This window comes from Seriola aureovittata, chromosome 11 (assembly GCF_021018895.1).
Source record: "Seriola aureovittata isolate HTS-2021-v1 ecotype China chromosome 11, ASM2101889v1, whole genome shotgun sequence".
Lineage (NCBI taxonomy): Eukaryota > Metazoa > Chordata > Actinopteri > Carangiformes > Carangidae > Seriola > Seriola aureovittata.
Genome location: NC_079374.1, coordinates 11,134,260 through 11,151,714, shown reverse-complemented (window position 1 = coordinate 11,151,714; position 17,455 = coordinate 11,134,260). Strand labels below are relative to the sequence as shown.

At 42.4% G+C, this 17,455-nt stretch overlaps 2 protein-coding genes across 3 annotated transcripts in view; one reads left to right on the top strand and one right to left on the bottom strand.

The window, feature by feature from the left end:
* The window catches only part of col4a1 (collagen, type IV, alpha 1), a 38,759-nt gene extending 31,365 nt beyond the window's left edge, over positions 1-7,394 (bottom strand). The window contains exon 1 of the mRNA XM_056389714.1: positions 7,165-7,394. Coding sequence (XP_056245689.1) covers positions 7,165-7,236 — 72 coding nt within the window. The 5' untranslated portion in view covers positions 7,237-7,394. The remainder of the gene's footprint in view (positions 1-7,164) is intronic.
* Positions 7,395-7,523: 129 nt separating this feature from the next.
* col4a2 (collagen, type IV, alpha 2) overlaps positions 7,524-17,455 on the top strand; it is a 67,024-nt gene continuing 57,092 nt past the window's right edge. For both annotated transcript variants that reach the window (XM_056389713.1, XM_056389712.1), the window contains exons 1-3: positions 7,524-7,687; positions 7,939-8,060; positions 8,157-8,208. In XM_056389713.1, the coding sequence (XP_056245688.1) occupies positions 8,011-8,060; positions 8,157-8,208 (102 nt within the window). In that variant the 5' untranslated portion in view covers positions 7,524-7,687; positions 7,939-8,010. The remainder of the gene's footprint in view (positions 7,688-7,938; positions 8,061-8,156; positions 8,209-17,455) is intronic.

Sequence of the window (17,455 nt, the reverse complement as noted above, 5' to 3'; positions counted from 1 at the left end):
AGACTGTAACTTTCAGACTTCGCCGCCCTGAGGCCTCAGAGATGCCGAGCACTGACAGCAGCTCTGCTTGCGTATCAGCTAAAAAACGTCTTAATCTATCCCTAGACTCAGCTGTGCATTGAAAGATTAGCGTATCTCCCCTTCTCCCGATGTGAACCACTTCATGCGACCAGTTTAGATTATTTCCTTTTCAAAGTTATCTGATTAAAGCTTTTTTTTTTTTTTTCTTCAGTAGAATAACAGCTACATAAATGAACAACTCTCATTGTCCAGCAAGTTGACAGAGCGCAACCCCCAGCAGCAGCAGAGGCAAAGAAGAGCGTCACAGAAGGAGATGAATAAAGCATCTGTTCTTCCAGGAAAGAGGTTCAAGGATGTAGGTATGGATACACAGAGACTCTCAGGTCCTCTGGATTACAGCTGGATCTGCTTCACAATCTGCTTCTTCTATCAGTCCTCCTCTGTCAATTGAGTGCAATAACACTCCAGTGCTACCACGTCTGGTAAAACTTCAGAGTAACTCTAGCTCAGTTGAGATGAGGAGAGGCCTACAGTGAGAGGTGCAGGGCACAGACAGAGTTCAAAAAACCAGACACTGTCATGTTCACCTGACAGAAAATAAGAAATTCCTCCATTCATCTGATGCTTAGACTTGTTGAAAGGCGTCACACACCACATACGCCGCATTCTGGCAAGAGCATTAATCAGTTGACTTTTAATGGGACAAATATGAAGCATGTGGCTGTCTCATCTGTAGGATCATGTGCTCTCTTTTTCCAGTTCCTCTGTATTCATCATGGCTCAATCTGCCATCAGAAACTGACCTTGTCCTTTGCTCTCTCTCTCTCTCTCTCTCTCTCTCTCTCCTAATCATCTCATATGTACGCCATAAAGAGAGCGATACGCGTCTGTGAGAGAGGAATCTGTAGGTGTGTAGCTCCCTCTGGCAGGAAAATCATAACAGACTGTGTAGCATGTGACTTCACAGCTACTGCTGGAGTTTATTCTTGGGCATAGTTTCAAAACATTAAAACATTATTTCTCAGCTGAGGACAGTTGCTGCGTTTTCCGGCATCTTAAACCTGTCGAGAACCGAGGGACCCCGCGCGCCTGGGGCAGCTGGTGTCGTCAACACATAAAACCTAACCTGATCAACTGGATGCAGTGTGAGTGGTGATGAGAGTTCCCAGGTTTGGCTTAAAGAAAAACAAGAAGAATTTATGGAATGACCCTAATTTAATGGTCAACTGTAAAAAAAAAAAAAAAAAGAAAAAGAAAAAAAAAAAAGGTCTCACTGGTACTGTAGTCTTCAAACTGGTGACCAGGAAGTTCAGAAATAAAAAGCCAAGTATAAATGAGAGAGTCCACCTGCTCCTGCACCATGAACCTGTCCAATATGGGTCGTGTCTCAACAGATGAGCTCATTTTCTCTCAAATGCCCCCCTGAGCTTAGTACATGTTGCTTCTGTCACAGTATTTATTTCTCTCTTTGACTGAACTACTTATATAATGGGGCTTCGTCTGCTATGTGCCGTGCTCTTTAACTAAAGAAACCAAACCACAACTGCTCCGACTGATCCCCTGATGCAGCGTCAATTCAGGAAGGTTCAGTTCTGCAGTGTGGTATAAAAGATCAGCTATTCATTTGATTTGATTTGGATGATTTGGATCACGTGTTGAGTAGTGTGACATACAGCAAAAATACGTCAAGTTTTTTATTTTAAATATATAGCCAGTTAATGACTTGATAAGCAAATATAAGACATGTATGGAGAAGGGACAGACACGATGATGTTTGTCTGAGAAGACAGAGCTCGTATATTTATATTAGAGGAACAGGAGGGACACTTAATAGCAGAAATAGTACAGTGCATGACCAATGTGGTTTTCATTGCTGCCATGGGGAGATCAGCCAGTTCCAGGGTTTTTATATCACTGTACACATGTTCGCGCGCACACATACACACACACACAAGGCTGGTGTAATACAGGAGCAAGAAAAGGTTGGCTGGTTTTCTGTGTCAGATATTAAAGCAGTTTTCCAACTCAGGACTTCCAAAAATCTTTCAGCACAGCTCTACATGGAACAAAAGCAGCAACAATTACAGGTAAAGCATGAAAAAATTGCTTTATTATGTATGGATGTTACACCGGATGAACGAGTAGTCACTCAGACGTCTCATGTGCTGATGAGACGCTCTGCTACCTGAGACTCTCTACGTTTTCATTCTGTCAAACAAAGACAAAAATGCCATGGAGAAGGTTTCAGTTAAGGGTGCACCACCACTGATTTAATGGGACTGAGGTGCTTCAAAGAAAAAGTTTTTTTAAATATTCTGACAAACTTCTGAGTTTTTTTCAATCTGCGCCGCATGAATCCACCAGACTTCAGCTGCTTTACAAACCGTTAAAAAGATGCAGTAACATGCAAAGTCTCACATCAACCAGTCCAGTCAGATCATGTGGAAACAAACCCAAGAATTACTTCTTTTTTTTTTTTTTCTTTGCATGGATCAACATAAACCTTCTCCAGATCACTGAAGCATGCAATTTTGTAGCTTTGTAGCTTGTGAACTCACAAACACATACCCAAACACAGACACACCCAGAGCTAGAACTGCACCGTCCTGTGGAGGTAACACAAAGACAGACTCACAGCGTAACCACAGACCTAAAGTATAATAAAAAGGTTGCAATAAAGTAATAAAACATTTGCATTCAACGGAAACCTTGACTAAACACCAGTCTTAAGTATTGCACCTGTCCTTTGTAAGGAAAGCAGGACGAGACCGAAGCGTCTCAGGCCAAAGACTGACAAAGAGAACAGCTGAAGCAGACAACAGCCAAAACTTCTCTCTTCACCTCGTGTGGCTCAATACTAAAAAACAGAAAGTCATAAATCTAATGAGACCATCATTGCTGTCTTGATTATCCTCCATCAGTTGGACAATTTGGCAGCGATAGGTGGAGGTTCAGGTCAAGGACCAGAGAGTGAGACTAAAAGATTTGCCACGGGGTATCATCTCTGGCTCCGACACACATTCCTCCACTTCTGGGGCTCAGAAGCTCGTCACCTCCCTCCTCTAACAGCCTCCCTTCCCCATCACTCTCCACCTCCCACCTCCCTGTCAGACAAACGTATACCATTACACCATCTCGGCCAAAACCACAAATGACATTTATGACTCACCAATTTCACAGTTAAACGGCTTAATTGCACTTTCACCATAACAATACACAGCGGGGGAAGTAACCGATCTCCAGGACAACACTCAAGTTGATCCCAGGGTAGTTAAAGTGAAAATATCATCGTGGGACAAAATAAGTTTTTTCTGTGAAAAACGCAAAATGCAGCTGTGATGAAGCTGAATGAAATGCCTTCTCGCTGGCGCTTGGACCACAGGGAATTGAGAGGGGCTTTACCATGTTTAACCACTATTTAATCCTCTCCTTACTTGGCAGAGACAGGGAACACACACAGAGAAACACACACAGAGGCAGAAAGTGGGGCATACCTGCCACACTACTTGAGTATCAAGGTCAGAGAAGCATTATCTTTGCCACCCAGAGACGCCTGTCAAAATACAGAGACGCAAACTCAATCACAACTCTTCCAAATGTAGGCATTTTTACAACGCCGGGCACAGGGGTCAGGCCGGCTGTGTCTTCCCAGGGTGCATCGCTTGGTTGGTGGCCAGTCGCAGTGACAGAGTCAGCTGTTGTCTCTGTGGGGGGATATGGGGTGGGGTGGGGTTTAGGGAGGAGGTTGGTCTACCAGGATCAGGCCTAGACCAAACAACAAGGAGCCTTGTCTGCACTTTAGGCGGCAAGACCAGCAGATCAAGCCCTGATCATGATTCTCAGCTTTCAACCGACAATAAGCGCACATTCCTCAGAGTGTATGGGGATTAACAGCTCTCAGTGTTGCTTCCTCCACATTGGAGTTGTGCTCATCCTCCCTGGGGTTCACCCTGTCCTGGAACATCATGGCCAAGCCATTTAGCAGGAACCTGGCAGTACAGAGAAGTTCTTCTTTCCCACCAGCAAGTGATGTTTCCAATCCCTCCATCCAACATCCCACACACCAACTCTCACCCTGGAATCTGCTAATCTGCCCTTCTCCTTCCTCCTCCTTCCTCCTCCTCCTCCTCCTCCTCCTCCTCCTCCTCCTCCTCCTCATGCTTCTCTAGGAATAATGACTCATTCTGACCAGATTAAATGACCGCCAAGGGAGAGAAACTTTACTCTGTTGATATTGCATAAACAGTGCAGAAATTCACTCAGGATCCAATGATGCAGTGGGAGAAAAAAAATGGGAACAAAGGTCTACAAAGATCTAAATATTAGCTTGTTGCTTCATCGTTAAATAGAGAGGGTGAAGGTAGTCATATATTATCTTTTTATTACCGCCTTTCTGAAGTCAGCCTAACCCAGTCTGCGCTGTGGGTTATCACATTTGTAAGTGCTTGCACGCATTAACAGGAGGCTCTGATCCTCAGTCAACGTCACATCTCTGAGAAGAGATGAACACACTGACACACCTTGTGGACATCAGCCAGATACAGTATTTACTTCTTGTACCAGATTCAAATGTATTCAAGAGGAAGCTGTTAAGTTACACAATAAATATGACTGCATTAGAGGCTGTAGTATCTGTGTCACTGTTTCACTTTCTGATCACGGGGCAGCTTTGGATGGATAAAAGCCTCAGACAGGGTCACAAACTTCCTGTTTTGAACCTCCCATGGGTGCATGGGAAAATATGCAACTCCCACCAAAAAAAAAGAAAAAAAAAGAATTAAAAATCTAAATCTTGCAACACTCCAGTTTCATTGGTGTTATCTGATCAGTGAAGAGATGTTCAGAAAGATATACACCTCCTCTCCTCTCCTCAGTCCAGATGACCTGTGTCTGTCTCGTGTTTGTGTTTCTAAATCCAGGCAAGCTGTGGATAAAAGTTTCTTCTGGTGATTTCTTTAACCTGATGTGTTGGCTCTCAGCATCACACAGTTCTATCCTACGCAGCTCCCTGAAAGGAAGGTCAAAGCCACTCTACTCAGTTTGCTTCCAGCACGACCTGGAAAATGGACGGATGTATGAAACTCTGAGACTTTACTGAGCTCACAGTGTAAAAGCTGGGCACAAGTTCTTGTGACATACTGTATTTTTGAACATGTAGATCATACCATTCCTGAGTTGATGCAACCAATATCATGAATCATTTCTGTCAGTGTTTTTTTTTTTTTTCACTTGTTGTAAGCATCTCGCAACTACAATCCATCACAGCTGAGGATATGTCCCAAAACAACGACGGTAGATGAAGGAACTCTCGCCAGGCTCCCTCATGAGGTTTTATTTTCTCTGAAGCATCACATATTGCTCCATTGTGCAATAATACTAAATGATTAACAGCCTGTTCTTCCTCATCTTAACACCGCCACCACAGGCAACCAATGTTTGCTCCCACTCACCTGGATTTCTGCTACTCTAATGTGAGAGATGTTCTCTGATGGAAACTCCACCCGTGCTTTAAAATAAAGCACCACATCGGACGACAAGCCTTTTCAGAAGAAGCTGACGGTTTCAACAAAAAGTCCAACAAGGCTGAAAATCTCTGCAGTTTTTCGGTTGTTGGTGGGAAACTTGAAGCACATGTTTTTCTCTTTCAAATCATGTTTTCCATTAAACTCATTCATGGATTATCTCAATTTGAATGTGTGGAAACTGGATCTGCACATTATCAAATTACTGCCCATTCTTTCTTCTTCTGGGACACCATCTAGTCTGGTCCAATTCCCATTTGTCAAACATTTCACCTGATAAAGTTGAACTGATCAAAAGCTTGGCTTCCTTATTTAATCCTTGATTTGGATTTTTGTGTGCAAAGCCTTCCCTTCTCAATGTTCCCACTAAAATATGAATAAACAGTGACCACCAATGTGAGTATAAGGATGCACCAATCTAATATGGCAGATCAGTATCGGCTGAGCCTCATAAAATACAGATTGTGTCAATGCCATTTTAAGATTTAGTCTTCCTGGTGACATCTATTCAGTTCTGGCAGGTCACCAACCACATAAAATGATTGTAATGAGCTCCACACAGAGAGGTTTTCAGATTTAAATGGCAGCACTGGTGTTGGATTGGGGCTAAGCAGATATCTTGATCTGAGGAACTGGAACTGGCATAAGGAGAGAAACAATTGGATCTCTGTTTATAACAAACCGACAACTCATAATGAAGCTTATCAGCAAAATAAAACTGTTGCTCCGACTACAGTGGTTAATCTTCATTCTCACTGATGACAAAGTCAAATCATGAAAGAGCAGTCATGTAGTGGGAATAGTCACACTTCCCTCTGATTTACAGTCAGAAGTGGAACAGTTTTAAAATGTTTGTGGTAAAATTCCTTAAATGTAGATCATAAAAAGTGTTTAATATTATACATCAAATAAACACTGTCTCTTGTATCATAACAACTTCTTATTGTGGACGTCATACAGTTATATCCTCTCTGGCTGTCTGGGCAGTGAAAGCAGACCATAATAAATTTGTCTCTATTCTAAAGAGACACATTCACTCTGTCTGTAACACACACACACACACACACACACACACACACACACACACACACACACACACACACACTTATACTTCAGCTACTGTAGGCACTCTGCCCCACCCTCTCTCTGCTCTCTCTCTCTCTGCTCCTCTCCGACAGCAGAACTGAAGGAGGCTGGACTGGGAGAAGACCCAACTCAAAGTGTTTAGAGGAGCATGACACAGACCGACCAAAAAGAAAAGAATTACACAAAAAAAAAAATCACCACAGATTCAAAAACATCTGGAACGAAGAACGTGCTTCTCAGTGATGCTAAAACACGTTTGTTGGACGTTTTCAAGTACTAAGGCACAAACAGTAGTGAACACAATTAATGAACTGTGTCATCAGACTGAATATATCAGAGATAAGGCAGAGCTGGATGCACGTAGACTATACTGTATATGTGTGCATGAGTTTACAGCCTATACATGGAGAAAGTTAAAGAATCCTCAGTTTGAAAGACGCTCACATGATCATAATCAGATAGGCTACAGTTCAAATGATACTTTATGTACAGGTACACCTGTGAACACAAGCAAACACGTTAGAGATCCACTCACCTCAGCGCCTGTCAGGTCTACACTTGAGTAGAGAGCCGCCAGCAGAAGCAGGGTGCCGGACGGTAACAGCATCTTGGCGGTGCGCGGTGGAAGCGGTGTGCGCAACAGTGCAGAGTGGCCACAAACCACCACCTGTTGACCGCTTCTTGTCTTCTTTCTTCAGGTAATTCGCGGTTTATCGACGGAGCACGGGCAGCACGTTTGGCTGCATCTTTGTCTGAAACGATGTGAGGGTCTGATCAATGCAACTTGGTCTTGTTTCTGCTGCACCACACCCCCTCCCAAAAACGACCACCCTCACCCATGCAAAGAGACTCAACCCTGCTGTTACAAACACTTTGACTTTTCTCGGTAAGCAGCGGGACTACTCGGCACACTTTGCCGTTTTTGAGACAATATTTGAGGGGTTTTTGGTGCCACAGATACCGGTCACCTGAAACGTTTTCGGTCCGGGAGCCAGCGCATCTCTTCCCCCCAGTTTCCTTCATCTGACCGTCGGCGCGCGAGCTTGGGGTGACTGACTGTAAGTAACGCGTTTTATTAAAATGATGCCAAATTAATGTCTTTCACTCAAGAAAAACTTATTTATCACAAGTTTTGAGCCCGTGACCCCGTGAGCACGTAAGGCAGCAATTGAAGTAGTAGGTTCTTCATAGCAAACAGTTAAAGAATGATAGCTGTACAATTACAGAGACTCTTATCATGCTGATCAAATGTATGGACTCATCAATAAAAGGTTAATTTATTAACATCGGGGTTACTGCTGTGCTTCAGGTCGGGCAGTCATGCTGTAGAACTTGTCTCTACAAGCGACACAGCAGCGTGGGACTTAAGTTTGCGGTGCGCATGAGTGGGACCATGCAAGGGCGACACAGCAGAGGACTGAAGAATCTGAGGTAAACTCAACACGAGCGCAATTCAGCGCAGAGCACGAGCACTGCACATGATTAACTGATCAGAATCAATAACGCTGTCACTTTCATTGACTGCAGGCTGCTGCTCCTGTGCCTCACCGTTGCCATCCTCGCCTCAGGAGTGCACGCAGTAAGTTTTCCCTCCCACGTGGTGTTGATTCTTTTAATTTTAATTTGTATTAGGCTTTTACTTGAAAACTGCAGCCTGTTAACAATTAACGTGTGAAAATGAACCTGATAATTTCTTCTCTGGGTTTGGTTTCGTCTTTCTTTGAGCTGCTCTGCAGACACACGCAGACCTCGGTGTGCTGGTTGTGGGAGTGTCTGGTTTAGGGAGTTCCTCCGGTAGGAGGGTTCTTGGCTTTGCACGCCGGCAAATAGCAGCGAAACTCTAAACAGTTTCTTGTGAAATGCCTCATGTTGCAATGTTACTGTTTAATTAGTACAACTCCAAGTGTAGCGTTTTTGCAAAACAAGTAAACAGAAAATGAGATATAATGCAGGGCTGCCTGCAGAATGTTGTCCTCAGCGTGACCCCTTGACCTGGCAGGGATTGAGGGGTGGGGTCATGACCTCTGCAGGCACGATGATGACATGTTGTTGAGCTTTATATATATTTATATATAAATTTGCTCTATATGTTACAAAGTAATTTTAAACAATTACTCTGCTTAATTAGAAGCATGCACCAGTACAATCCTTTATTTTTGTGTGTATCAGTCGTTTTGTCTGTCACTAGTAACATTATCACAAGATACACAGTGGAAACTTCAATCTGCATTATCACACATTGATAATAACACTTAAGAAAATAAGAGATTAAATGTTAGTTGTGATAGACTACCTGTCTAGCAAAACTGAAGTCATTGATATTGATTGTGCATAAGTTAATGAAAACCACAGACTTCCTAATAGCCAAGTAAAATAAAAAAGGGTCATGCATTTGAAAAAAGAAATAGCTGAAATATCCCACACCATGACCATGTCCATGATTTGGAGTTAAGGGAAACGTTAAAATTCTGTCTGAATGTTATACTCACATGCCCATATGAACATTAAGAGAGTAACCCAGCATTCATGTGGTGTCAAAATAATCGGAAAAATTAGTTTCCGAATGGGAAAATTCACGCTAACGCCCTCTCGAATCGGGACAATAACTCAGAAAGAAAGCAGAAACATGGTGGATGAAAGCAAATGCTTGGATGATCGTTAGAGAATTTTCATTAATGGTGTAAATTTACATTCAGCATTTAAATCGTGACATACTATTCGGTTGTAACCCTTAGTTGCTGTCCACGTAGAATAAACTAGATTAGTTTGCAGTAGCCTTGATAACAAGTAACACGAATGCTGGAAGCAGCTCCCATCGTTGAGCAATAAAATACAGCAAATCTACTTTGTAGTGTCCATGTTGTTTCCACATTCTGACTTATAAGCACATGAACACACAGGAACGATTTCCCAACTTGGGAAATTTGGACCATCCAAGGAGCATGTGAATGCAGCATTATTGGTGCTGTAATCTTTTCTTCAAGTCCACTCTGGCTGTAAAGGGATCCTTTCCTGGTAAGAAATGGGGGTCTAAAGTTCAGCTAAAATGAGGTTTCATCTGTCTCAGTTAGACAAATCAAGTGGTATAGGCCTATCTGACAAAGTCGCAGTCTTTTTAGTATGAAATTCTCTCTTTGGTTCCACTATAGGTTGGCAAGGAGACAGTTTCTACGAAAACGCGACAAGGGAATTTTGTACGCAAAAGTGTTAAGGACATGTTCCTACCTACTGGAAACACTCATGGTTTAGGTGAAGGGGTGGTGTCTCGGCAGAGCGAGCAGGACGCAGGACATGACGCAAAAAGTATGCTGGGGAAATTGCAGTCTCTTGCTGTTCCTCGAATTTGTCTGATTATCATGGTGTAAGCCGTTGCCAACTGAAGTTCCTGAATCCCTTCATCTCTCTGTTTACACATTTTGGTTGCCATCTTCCATCACCATCATCACGAGCCGCTCTCTTCTCCCTGCGATGTTTGTATTCTTCTGGCTTCACGCCAGTCGCATTAATAAAAAACTCATCTAAACTCTTACTGACAATGACCTGCTCTCTTTACACACAGGCTCAATCAGACATTACACAGAGATTGTATCAGGGAGCTGGCAGGGTCAAGTCTGTATAATGTCCGATTCGACTGATTCGAACATTTGCACGTACAGCTCGTCTGGGTAAAGTCGAGATAAGTTCAGTGTTCATGAGTGAGAGCAACTTAAATCTGTTTCCATTGCACTGAGTCTCAATTTTCTTTACTTGACACATCAACTTTTCCACCGCGTCCAAATGTAAAACCTTCTTTTCGTTTCCACTCTGGTGTTTTCATTCACAAATTGAAGACATGCTTAAAAACAGGAGAATGGAAATGCACTTAGTATGAAGGAGTCTTTGGGTGAATGGACTCATGGTGCATATCCTGTTATTGGACAAAATGCATGTGCATTATCAGTGGAGCAGCTCCACATGTTTGCTGACATTACGATTCACTCGTCCCACTTTGGAAAATATCCAAACAGTAAATGGTTTGTTGCTATTTTCACACACCTACATGCGCAAACAGCTTCACTGGGTTTTTACCTTAGTCTTACAAGTTGTCATAAAAAGTTTAAGTGAAAAACAGAATACAGATGTTTCATTAAATGATTATCATGTTTGACTGGGCCAAACTCGAAATGGTACTTTGTGAATTACCTCTACTTACAGTACTTACTTCCAGCCCTGCTGAGTTAATATGGCTTACTTTATTTTTCCTTTAATCTATCTCTTAAATATGGGCTCGGTGAATAGGCACGAAAAAAATACACACATGATGTCTCTGCATCCTTGTGCAGCACGTGAGCATGTTTTGCTTTTCTGTTTTCTAAAGCTTATGCAGGATGTCAGATGTTCAGCACTTCTGTCAGACATTTAATATCATACACAAGGCTCTCAGATGAAAAGTTACTTTATCGGGCGTGATGAAAAGACGCCTTTGTCTCTTGCTTTTATCAGATTTGGTCAGGGCTCGATTAAAAGCGCGTGACACAGCTCAGGTCCTCTGTGTATTGTGCAGCTTTGCTCCAAGGTGGAGATACCGGGAGACAGGAGGCTAATTTTAGTTTGGCATCATCCATGTGCTCTGCGCAGGCAAGTTAACTATCAAATGAAGAAACGGCTCCACATTGATTATCCAAATATCTTGAGTAGAAACAAAACAGCCTCAGTTTCTGGATGTCACATACAACCACCACCTGACTTTTTTGAAAAACATCTCCATTTGTGCATTTTGAGGGAGTTGCTGCAAGGATAATAAGGAGTCAGTAGTCGTGAGCGGAAAGCTAATGAGGCAGCTGGAAAGTTGATGTGACGTGTAAAAATGCTGCAGGAAGCAGGAACCAGTCACACGTCATTTTATGATGTTTCCCATCTGACACAGAATTTCTCAATCTCAGCTGTGTCTTAGAAAATATGTTTCTGTTTAATATCAAATCCAAATCTGACCCTCGGGAATGAGTCGATTCTTTGAACCAGACCCCTGCCTCTGTGCTGTACAACTCTTTCCCACCATCTCACTCCACGTGACATTTTACATTTGGGAATCCCCTGACTATTCAAAAAATAATTCTCAAGATATTTTGCATGTGAGATTTGATTTTGTTATTTTCACGTTCCACTGCTTTTTCCAGGCAAGACTCCGCCTGTTGTATAGGGGGTGAGGGGGCACGCTAATCATTTAGATATGGGGATAATGGTGCAAGACAGTCTCCTGGAAGGCATTTGCAGTGTTGAACACTTTATTACTTTCTCACTTTCACACAGCTGGCCACTCAGGGCGGGAAGTGGGCATGAATGTCTGTTTCAGAAAGTTACTTTAAAGCCCTCAGTATGCTTCAACCAAAGTGCTTGTAGGATCGTTGACGCATCTGAAAGCCCCTCCCCTCCACACACCGATCTGATATTCACGCCCACTTCACACGGTGATTTTCCAGGTGTGCAGAGGAGGAAGAGAAAGCAGGATTTGAACTTCTCTCTCAAACCTTGTGTGTACAACCCAGTGCAACAAGAAGGCCTTGAAAAATGTCGACTGCCTTTGTCCCCATTTGAACTTTCAGTGAGGTCTCTCCCTTCTCTAAAATGGCAGGATTTTTAACCCCCCTTCACAACAGGCATAACCACAACTGAAAATCCGACACCCACCAGGCTGCAAGCAACGATTGTTTTCATTATCTTAAAATCTGTCATTAAATCCAAATCTTGAAAATCCCTTAAATGATAATTGATTATCAAAATATCTGAATCAGTTAATCCACTAATTGTTTCTGCTCTGCACTTTATGCAGCAATTTTCCCGCTGTGGGGAAGTTTAGGATTTAAGTTTAGGATTTTAACTTTTTGCTCAGATTCTCTTTTAATAGTTCTTCACACAACTATTTCCATCATATTTTGTGATTACAACCCATTGCTAAAACCATGGAACTACTTTTTTTTTGCATACCAAACCCTTGAAGTCAGCTTTGTTGGTCAAACCTACTTTGACCCTAATGCGCCACATTACAGGGCCTTGGGGACAGTTTTCACGGCACACCAGAGGATCCTATTTTCTGCATTTCCTGCTCCGAATTCTTTGTGGAGATGCCGTAGTTTGATGGGAAAATTGAACCCTGTGGCTCAAAAACACAGATTCTGTGCATGGATGCATATACCGCCCCTTCTTCACTCGTGCACATAAACCAAGCACACAAAATACTGTTTATCTGTGTCCATTGGCGGAGGAAGGAAGGCTCTTGTGGCAGTAATGTTAACAGGATGTTTCGTATAGGACCCTTTGAGAGGCTTTGATTCTCATGTGTTTGAGAATGTATTTCAAGATGTGTTTGAGCATGATGGAATAAGGGGATGATGCTGGAAGCGGATGTGTGATTTGTGGGAAGTTTATCTGCGACCGTGGAGGACACGTTTTTGGCCACAGATCCCTAAAGTACCTGGAAGCCCGGCAGCAATGTCTGCTTTAGAAATTACCCTCTTTTCAGTTAAGTGGATGATTGTGATAAATGTGGTTTCTGCATGTGCCTTTTTTTGGCATTGGATTCCACAAGTGGTCAAACTAAATCAAGCCAAGTTTGTTTTGAATATCCATAAGAGAAAAGGAAAAAGATGCAAATCATGGAAATGATCACATTAGTTAAAAAGCGGTGCGGTTCATTTGGGAAAGTATAAAAGCACAGTCTTGCTTTTTAGATGTGAATGAGTGGTGTGTGATAGGGTCAACAAATGGATCAGCAGACACGTGACTGACCTCTCGAATGAGATTGTTTTATGGGGGGAGGAAGGCGTGTGTCCGGGGCGAGGGGAAGATGTCTGCCTGTGATAAGCGCAGAAAAATGGCAAGCACATCCCCTGCCAAAATAGTGGCTGTGATATAGAGAGTGCTTGGCTGTAACAATCAGGGGAAGAGCCCATTGTGCCGTGCTGCAGGAAACCACAGCCTCGGATGAGAAGCCCATGTGTGGGGCTACCCTGTCATTGATGTGCATCGGTGTTTGTTGTGCAGCGAGGAAGAGATTGAAGCAGAGGTTGCGTGCAATTTCCACTCAGGTGTTGCCATCACCTCAGGGATAAACCTCTCTGACCTTTCTGCACTTGTGCTACGTTCCATTTGTGTACTATGCACATGTGCATGTGCGCTCACGTGTCAATGGATGTACATTATGTGTGTTTTTTTGTTTGCTTAAATATAGTTCCTCAGGAATTGTGTTTTTTTAGGGTGGGGGGCTTTGTGAGAGGTGACTTTGTGATGGTGATTATTTGATTAGTCCCTGTGGTTCAGCATTGTAACAGTGAGGAAAGGCCTGGTGATCTTGGATGTTTGCCCCCATTGGCGTAGAAATGTCACTTTAAACAAGCATACGTGTAGAATTACGAACACAATCGAAGGCAGACTATTGTGATGGAGGATTAAAAGGTCAGTAAATCGGAATGAGATTTATTTTGGAGGGTACTGAAAGATGGCTTGCACTAATCAGCCAATTTTCTCTCCATCATTTGCAGGATGTGTGAGTGTTTGCCCGATTTCTTTTTATTCTCGCACGTGCAGAGAGTGCGGGGTGTGTTTATCTCTGGGCTTACTGAAGTTGGATTTTATGGGAAACATCCTGAGCGCAGAATTGTGTGAAGAGAAAATAGATTATCCAGAGAAGCCTCTCTAAACAGGAAAAGGAAACGGGGTGGAGTTAACTGTGTCAGAGTTGCTTTACAACCCAACTGGACCCCACACAGTTTGACGACTCCAGAGAGTGGTTACTGAGATGTCTATTCACTATGTAAACCCGGTCCTGTTCACACTGCACCTGCAGCACCATGAGAAAGAAATGTAAATGTGATGTGTAAGAGCATGACGGTTTGTAAATTAAAATTATGAACTTCTGTATTAAATCTATTCAGACACTTCATATATATACAGTAGGTTGGATGAACTTTGAATACACTAAACCCATAAACTTTTTATGAAGTGTCTGCGATCTATATTTTATCTATAAAGTATTTATGGGCACCTGCCAGTGGACATTTGACATTACATGGGTGATGTGTGGTGTCTATAGCTTAATCCCATTTCCGAACATGAATCCATGCTCTTAACATTAATGTGCTGTATATATGTAAGTATAGACCCTTTCCCCACCAGTCCTTTTTTTGTTGGCATAAAGACGTTTTAAAGATATTATTGTTTTGTTATTTAGATGTTGTCATGAAGAGAAAATATGTAGAAAAAAAAAAGAAAAAATCTTTATCCAGGGCAGCAGGGAAGTGGGATACCAGTGGTTTAATTCCATAGATAATCACTGTTCATTCCCAGTCATGTGTGACAGCCTGCAGTCACATCACCACACATGTTCCACTGCCCTGATACAAGACTGTCCTTTCTCTCTGTCTGAGTCTCTCTCTGTTTGCCTCGCTCAATGAAGTTGCACAGGTTATATGAGGACAGTTACCTCTTGGAAATACATATATTTATATATCTACCTAGGCGCCTGGTTCTGCAAGTGCTCAGTGGCACCTGCAAGTTGACATATTGTAATTTTAATCACATCGGTTAGTTGGTTAAAAGACTCACTGAGATCAAGAGTTTTACAAGAGAGACCTAGGAATAACACAGTATACACAACATCACAGCAAGACAGTTTATTCATCACACAACTTTAGTTTGTGATGCACAAACAGAAACCAGTGTTATTTCTGTTGGTTGTGAATATACAACATTTATTGCAGGCCTGAGGGAGAGGATTCCTTACACAAAGCAAGGTGTTGTATGCTGCACAGATCATATTGTAAAGCCCTTTGAGGCAGATTTCTGTTTGTGATTTTGTAATTTTGGACTATATTTTATATATATATATATGGACATGACTTGACTTTTTCTACCTTTGAAGAACACATCTATATTTACCTGCCCACAGTATGTATTTCTATCCTGAAAGTCAATGCTGTACTTGTGTCTTCTGTTGAAAGGAAGAAAACAAAATGCAACTTAATTTGATATTCATTAACAAAGAGCTTCTTTATCACCTCTCTGGTTTGTGCAGTATTTGTAAACTCCATTAGTTTAAACTGACTTTTATTTGGCTTGGAATTAAGTTCGGAAGTAAGTTGTCTCCGGAAAATCCCTTTATACTGTATATATATATGTATATCCGCCCCTGTCCCTTGCCCTTAAACCATCTCACAGTGATTAATGGAGAGACACAGGGGTCCCATCAGGCTGTGCTGAAAGAAATCCAAAGCCTCGGTCCTCCCGGTCCTCCTGCAGCTCAGTCTCTCACTTCCTTTTATAGCCTCATTCTGCCCCTGGTCTCCTGTCTTCTGTCCCTTCACTCTCTCTCCATCTATCTCTGAAAGGGACACTTGGCATACAGTCTGTTCTCCCTCACTTTCGCTCTTCCTCTCCCAGCTCGTCTCCTTCACGTTCCGGCTCTCCCTCCCCCTCGTGTCGCCCTCCTACACGTGCGCCGCTGCTCGCCTGCCTCTCCTCAGTAGAGGTGAACCTTCTCGGTGAGCGCAGATGGAAGGATTGTTTCAGCTGTGTTTACACAAAGACACTCAAAGACACTCAGAATTACTCTGTGCTTTCTTACACTGTCTGGTTCAACAGGTGCCCACTTAGTGTCTGAATTCCTGGAGTAATTTGTTTGAATTTGATTTATATGGGGATGTGTAGACCAGAACTGGTCATATCCTACAGGTGGTGTGAAGGCCCTCCATAATCTCCAAACTATGATATTTCATCAAGCAGGAACATGACCATTCACTGATCTCACTGCTGTGCTTTGTAAATTTTTTCCTCTGGACTGGAGACAAAGACCATTCATTTCCATCACAGCTGTGCTTTAATTGATTCCACTGAATTATTTCTTGTCATGGGAAGAATGTTAACAAAGTTAAATGCACACTTTGTGATAACATGACCGTTTCCAGCTTTGCCTTTTCTCTCTCTCTCTCTCTCTCTCTCTCTCTCTTCTCTCTCTCTCTCTCTCTCTCTCTCTCATCCACAGACTGACTTTTTTCTTCTCTCTTTTAGCTATGCTGATGGCATGGCAGTATGGATGGCAATGTCTGCTTGTAGGCTGCCACCACTTAGGTCCAGACTGAAGTATCTCAACAACTATTTGATGGATTACCTTGAGACTTGGTACATATATTCCACGGCGCCCAGAGAATCAATTTTAACGATTCTTGGGTTATACCCTGATTTTTCCTCGAGCGCCACCATGACGTTGATCTTTGTGGATTTGAATGGAATGTGTCAAAAACTATTGAATTGATTACCATGAAATTTTGTTATTGTTCCCCTTTAGGACGAATTGTAATCATTTTTTTTTTTTTTTATCATCGTCTTTTCACTTCACAATCATCAATCAAAGCACAATCATCATTTTTGGTTTAGGACCTTTTTCCTCCAAAACTAACATTATACCTGCTTCACGTCATCATGTTAACATTGTTGTGAGCATGTTAGCATGTTGACGTTAGCATTTTGCTCAAATGACCACTTTGAGTTCCTAGCATAGGTTCTGGTTTCTTTACCTTTTCCACCTACTCAGCCCACACTAATCCTACCATCCTAATCATTAAGTGTGTTGAACTCTACATGACTACCTACATTTTACCTGACTTTCTCTCATCCTTAATCGCCCTCCTCCCTCATTTCGGAAGGTTTTCCTCATATTTGGCTTCTTTGCGAGGACATTGTCTGCTCATACATTGAAATAAAACAACAAACACTGGTGTCCTCAGGCCTCTCAGGTGTCCAGGTTGTTACTGGACGGATCCTTGCATCTGGATGTCATTGCTCATCTGATTATA